This window comes from Dreissena polymorpha, chromosome 1 (genome assembly GCF_020536995.1).
Source record: "Dreissena polymorpha isolate Duluth1 chromosome 1, UMN_Dpol_1.0, whole genome shotgun sequence".
NCBI lineage: Eukaryota > Metazoa > Mollusca > Bivalvia > Myida > Dreissenidae > Dreissena > Dreissena polymorpha.
Genome location: NC_068355.1, coordinates 87,129,089 through 87,135,957, shown reverse-complemented (window position 1 = coordinate 87,135,957; position 6,869 = coordinate 87,129,089). Strand labels below are relative to the sequence as shown.

The 6,869-nt window shown below is 36.9% G+C and overlaps 1 protein-coding gene across 1 annotated transcript; it reads right to left on the bottom strand.

The window, feature by feature from the left end:
• Positions 1-2,480: 2,480 nt before the first annotated feature.
• On the bottom strand, positions 2,481-6,279 carry LOC127839172 (agrin-like). Its single transcript, XM_052367407.1, has 5 exons — positions 6,114-6,279; positions 5,331-5,457; positions 4,728-4,845; positions 3,213-3,313; positions 2,481-2,662 (listed from the first exon to the last, which is right to left on the bottom strand). Exons 1-5 carry the CDS (start codon positions 6,148-6,150, stop codon positions 2,590-2,592), a joined length of 456 nt encoding a protein of 151 aa, XP_052223367.1. The 5' UTR covers positions 6,151-6,279; the 3' UTR covers positions 2,481-2,589.
• Between the last annotated feature and the right edge of the window lie 590 nt (positions 6,280-6,869).

Genomic DNA, 6,869 nt, shown 5'->3' with positions numbered 1-6,869 from the left:
ATTCGAAGTTTGAAAAAAATAAAATGCATCTCTCGGAAATAACCGATCATTTAAGATCGGCAATGATCGTAAAATAAATCGCGGGAAATCATTAGAGGTGCGCTACCTTAATTGATAGGATGTTCAATAACGTTTTTGTCAACAATGTGGTAGTCAATACTGAAAACCAAAGTATCTGTTCGAATCAGAGCTTTTCGTATTGTAGTAACGACATGTCAATACTAACGATACATAACTGTGACACATGACGCTAAAACATAAATTTTATATGACTTGTGTATAATAATGAATATACTATTTGAATAATAAACAATGTGTATATCTGTTTGAACTTTGTTGCACTTTATGACATAACCTCATATGAGCAATAAGTGCTCACGGTGAATTCTTGTTTTGGGTGTTTATCCGATGGCCTTCGTCGTGTGTCTTCCACCGTTAGTCGTCAGCAAAGTGCCTTAAATTACTTCTCACAAATCACTTGGCAGATTGTAATTAGATTTCACAAGAATGATCCTTTTAAAAAGTTGTTCAAATCGTATAAATTCGCTGCATATGTAGGTCACAAGGGCTAATATAGAAGTTAACAATGGGCATGAAATTTGTAAAATAATTGGCAGGTGACATTACAAAAATATCCTCGGCAGAGTTTGTCCCTGAAGTTGAAAATAACCACTCGTCAAAGATCGCATTATTTATATAGTCTTATATTACAAAATATATTGTAAAATCGCTATACCAACTATGCTTAGAGTTGCAATATATGATAATTTGACATGTATGATCGTTTGGCTACCAAACTCACGCCTGTGAACGTCTCAGGCTCGAATAACCAGTTCATGTTTTTATGTCCCCCACTATAGTAGTGGGGGACATATTGTTTTTGCCCCGTCTGTTGGTCTGTTGTTTTGTTTGCGCCAACTTAAACATTTTGCAATAACTTTTGCTATATTGAAGATAGCAACTTCATATTTGGCATGCATGTGTATCTCATGAAGCTGCACATTTTGATTGGTGAAAGGTCAAGGTCATCCTTCAAGGTCAGAGGTCAAATATATGTGGCAAAAATCGCTCATTTTATGAATACTTTTGCAATTATGAAGATAGCAACTTCATATTTGGCATGCATGTGTATCTCATGGAGCTGCACATTTTGAGTGGTGAAAGGTCAAGGTCATTCTTCAAGGTCAGAGGTCAAATATATGTGGCCCAAATCGCTTATTTTATAAATACTTTTGCAATATTGAAGATAGCAACTTGATATTTTGCATGCATGTGTATCTCATGGAGCTGCACATTTTGAGTGGTGAAAGGTCAAGGTCAAGGTCATCCTTCAAGGTCAGAGGTCAAATATATGTGGTCCAAATCGCTTATTTTATGAATACTTTTGCAATATTGAAGATAGCAACTTGATATTTTGCATGCATGTGTATCTCATGGAGCTGCACATTTTGAGTGGTGAAAGGTCAAGGTCAAGGTCATCCTTCAAGGTCAAATATATGGATCAAAATTGCTCATGTTATGTCTTTTCTGCAATATTGAAGCTAGCAATTTTATTTTTGAGATGCGTGTGTATCTCAAGGAGCTGCACATTTTGAGTGGTGAAGGGTCACATCTTGTTTTACTTTACATTTTCGGTTGTTTATTTGGTAAATAAATGATTATTTGACTTTTTCTTAAATTCATGATGTCTTCAAATGTTGTGTGTTTACAATTAAAGCACGAAGACGGATCCATTGTAGCAAAAACGACAGAAATATATTTCCGAGTTAAATTTAAAAGTTCTTAAACCGTATTTAAGCAATACATACCCGCAGGAGAGACAAGCTACTTCGGCTCTAGGTTACGAAAAGACTGAATACAACATATGTATTGTAATTAAATTGTTTATATAGAATTAAATAGAAACATGATTTTAACCATCCCTAAACCCTAAATGAGGCCCAGAAGTTTGGTATTTGGTGTGTAGCATCATGTACATGTTGTGGACAAAAGGAAATTGATTCAAATCTCGACTATCTGGTCCGAATGTTACTTGTTTTTCTGATAAAACAAAGATGTTCGGGGTTGTAGGTGCGTGTGTCATAGGTAATAAGAAATCGATATTTTCCTTATTTTGCATATTCAATGTGGCGGAAATGAAGAATAAAATTAACTGAAATGCAGAAAATAAATTGCTTTTGTTTGCATAAGAAAACTTGGTTAAATAATGTCATGTAGTTAATCCACGAAGTTATCGTGCAATTGAAATAAACTGTCAAATTATTAAGGCGAGGACAATTGAGTCGTTCAGGTCATTTTAACGGCACTTTGGACTGCTAACTGGTGATATTAATATGCACTCAAATGTATCAATACAGTTTGCACAGTAAGTTTTGTTAGGGTAATCGCTGTGTTCTTGCGAAATGACAAAGTATTAATATTTGAAATCGTATATATCGGATGACTATCCACTGTGCTTTGAACAATATAACAAGAAGGGCTTTGTGGTTTTGATGATCTAAAAATACAAGGTTTTTATTCATCAATCAATTGACTGTTTTTCTGAATTTGAATTCTTAGCCACTACAGAGATAGTAATGACAATCCGGTTTAGGCGCTGCAATCTCCCAATTTCGCCACGTGAAGTTCCCTGTGCATGCACCTTGCCTTCTCGTACTCGCAGCTGTCGAGAGAAGTGGACATCAAACATTTAGTTGGGTTTCTTATTCATGTTATACAAATTGATGTTCACAGTATGTACATTTAACAATGTATGCAGCTGAACACAGGCAAACGGGAACAGTCGTGCATTTATTTATTTATGATCTTTAGAAACCTGCTTCTTGGGTTTTTGTGTTAGTATGTGCTGAGTATACAATTAAATCTACACTCTCTGCTACAACTAGCACATCATGCATTTTCATGCATAAGTTGTGTGTGCTTACGACACCATCGAATGATGGCTGTATAGACGAACATATTTACGTACAAGTTCTAGTCAGATGAACAGATTCACTCACAAGTTCTGGTCAAATGAACAGATTCACTCACACGTTCTGGTATGTGGTAAAGGTTCACGTCATGCACAAAGAGTGCTAACCACAGTTGTACGATCGACGTAAACATATTAATATTCACTCACAAGTGCTGGTATGTGATTAAAGCTAGCGTCATGCACAAAGAGTGCTAACCATCATTATACGATCGACATTCACATGTGAATATTCACTCACAAGTTCTGGTATGTGATCCCGTCCGTACCACATATCTTCTCGTTTATGGCTGGCTCACATCCTCTGTGACCCAACACAGCGCATTGGAAATCCAGTACAAGCTGCGAAAAGCAACGATGTTAAATTTAGATTTCCTAGATTAGCTTTCCTAGATAAGATCACTAAATAAACAAACAATTACACCCATATCAGGGCAAGAGAAATAGCCTTGCACATAGACATCCTCTTTATTAATTATCAATAAATTCCATTTGAAGAACAATCTATATGCTTTGCTCGATAAATAATATGTTTGTTTTCTTATGCATCGTTTAATAACGCGCGTCCATTCGCTGACATGAAAGCAGGTAAATGTCGAACTGAATGTCGATGGTTTATATAGAAATATCAGTGAATTTGCAACTCGCAGCCATGAATTATTTGGAAATTGTTCCTCGCAACCGTTCACTACATGCTATGCGCACCTCGCTACCGTGAACTACGTGTTATGTGCATGTTGCTACCATTAACTACGTGTTATGCGCACATTGCAAACGTTAATTATTTTGAATTTGCTCCTCGCTACCATTTACTACGTGCCATGCGCTCTCGTTACCTTTAATAACGTGCTATACGCACCTCGTTTACGTCAACTACGAAATATGCGCACCTCTCTACTATTAACTTCGTGCTATGCGCTCCTCGCTACCTTTTACTACGTGATATGCGCTCTAGATACCTTTAATTACTTGATATGAGCACTTCACTTCCATGAACTACATAGTATGCACACCTCGCTACCATTAATGACGTTTTGCGCACCTACGTACTATGCACACCTCGCTTCAGGGTACTACGTAATGTGCGAACCACGCTACAGCGAACACCATGCTATGCGCACCTTGCTACCACGAATGGTTTGAAATGTGAACCTTGCTTCCGTAAACTGCGTGCTTTTCGCACCGTGCTACCGTGGACTACGTACTATTCGCATCGTGCTACCGAGAACTACGTGCTATGCGCACCTCGCTACCGCAAACTACGTTGTATGTGCACCTCGCTACCGCAAACTACGTGCTATGCACACCTCGGTAGCATGATTTGTTTCGAATTTGCACCATGCTACCATGAACTATGTGTTATTCGAACATGCTTGCAATTCGTACGTTGCTATTATGAACACCGTGCTCTTCGCACAGTTCTACTTTAAACTAAACTAACGTCGTTACCTTGAACTTAATTTCTCGCAAACGTGAACTCCGTCGGTCCGTACCTCGCTACCGTGACATACGTCAAAGTCGCACCTCGCTCTAGTTAACTTTTTGTAATTCGTACCTCACTACCGTGAACTATGTGCATTTCGAACCTCGATTTCGTGAAGCATCGGTATTTTCATTTCGTATCTCCCAGGCGTTTAAAGTATCTCACTGCCGTGTAATTCGCGACTTAGTTGACTTAAATATATGTAATTGTTTTTTGCTTAGTTGAACCACATTACCACATTGAACCAGCTGTAATGAAGTTATATACACGTACCTCGCTTCCGTGCACAATCTGTTCAGGGCTTCTGGTCGTGGTACCGCCATCTCCGCATGGACCCATGTGCAACTGATTTACAGTGGTATCCTTGCAGTGAGCCTGTCCTAGTGCACACCTGAATATAAATTAGCCTCGCTATTTGAAAAGTTTTTTTTATTCATTTGCGTAAAGTGTAGTCCTAGATTAGCCTGTGCAGTTCGAACAAGCTAATTAGAGACGACTCTTTCCGCTTGTCTTGTATAATCCTTGAACGGAAACCTCTTCTTAACCCCGCGACTCAAATGTATAGCGATAAATGTGATACTTAGCTTTGATGTTGTGTTACGATGTACAGTTTTCGTCCATATAATTTATCGGTACGTTATTTTACTTATCTTAATTTCAAGAAGCGTATTCGTTAACGTATAACAAACCTGTTTACTGTTTTGTAGTTATATTGCACAGAAATGTAAAACCAAACGAAACCAAATAAGTCTTTACTTTCTTGTTCCATATTGTTACACAATGTTATATAATCGTTATCAATTTACACTCCCCATAAGTGGCCGTTCAAAAGTAAAATAAATTTTTTTATATAAATATTTATATTTCACAGTGTACATGTTTGTGTATGTGATGAGGTCCGTTCCACATCTGGGCTCGGCGATGTGAATGCTGCAGTTTTCATTGGCCAGGATACCGCAGTACCAAGTGGAGTCGCCGCCGTTGAAATTCTGCGCATTCGCAACTGCAATGACGCGAACATTAGTGTTACTTTCTTTACTTTTACCCCTAAGTACCGGAAACTGGTTACTAGCACCGAATACCAGATGTCCTTTTGATACAAGATTTCCGAGGAAAGAAGGATAACCTTCCAGCTAGAAACATAAGTTTTTACGACACATATATGATAAACGTATATCATAAACAAATAATGAACAATACTCCAGTCAATGAGTATATGTTGAATACAAAATGTTATTCTAAAATATGTTTAACGATGAACCTAATAAAAACAGTTAAAGATATTTCAACAAGTATTTAAAAATTGCTAAAAGAGAGAGTAATGTAGTCATACCACCTATCTTGATGTAATGAAAACTTCTGATTGCATAAACATTGTCTATAAGCAATCAGGATAATTATAATCTGTGCTATAATCAAAATCTTCATAATAAATGAACAAAGTTCTCACGTATGTATATTCATGTTGAAAAATTACAGTGGTCAGTAAATCTCTCTCTTTGCAGATCAGACTTTCATATCATACTAGCATAATTCAAATAACTTTTGATCATTTCATTTGTTTAATACGAAACTCTACAGAACAGTTTATGAATCAGGCATATAATACGGTTGCATTATTTTTTCAGCATAAATAATTGCAATTAGCACATCATTCACCTGTTGCGCATAAAAGAATCATCCAATTAACACGCATGATTGCAAGGTTAATAGTTCTCAACTGATGATCAACAAACACGCCTATTTCACTGCTTAATATTGGAATAATGAAACGTCGGGCTGTTGCTTACTGATCGACATCGAATGTTCCAGAATTTAGGACATCACAGATAACACCGTTCTTACGTACAAAAGCCATTAAGTAGTACAAAGGTCACCTTTTATCTCTTGGCAATATCAAGACATATTATCATATTGTGACCTCATACATATTGGCCAAACTTAGTTTAACCAATATGTTTCCAAAGAGTACTTGATTAAATTGTAATAGGAAGTCTTGTACATATAGACACAAACATATTTACTATTTTTGTTTAATTTATAACACCAATCTAACCCGGATCAACTATCGCAATACACTTTTTTGTACATAACAGAGCCATATGCAAATACATAATATTTTCCTGCGTATGCAGTTGTTGGTATATCAAATACCCACAACACGAGCCGGGACCGCTCCTTGATCTCAGTCGGTGGTCCACTTAAGAAAATCCATTTTTTACCAGGATAGAGCGTAAAACATCATCAACTATGATTTCAGTTAGTTTCAAAATACAGAGTAGCTGGCCGTTACAGCTATGAGAATTCTTATTCCAAACAATATATAAGACTATATATAAGACTAAAAACCTCCTCACGGGTCCTTATATAATGCGCTGTCGAGCAAAGGGAACTCGTTAATTTCTCAAATGATAA

Coding starts and splice junctions, on each gene's coding strand:
- LOC127839172 (XM_052367407.1), bottom strand. CDS start 6,150: ATGCGTGTTAATTGGATGATTCTTTTATGCGCAACAG. Junction 4,846..5,330: donor CTCATCACATACACAAACAT/GTACACTGTGAA, acceptor ATTTATATTCAG/GTGTGCACTAGGACAGGCTC. Junction 2,663..3,212: donor GGGATCACATACCAGAACTT/GTGAGTGAATAT, acceptor TTCTCTCGACAG/CTGCGAGTACGAGAAGGCAA.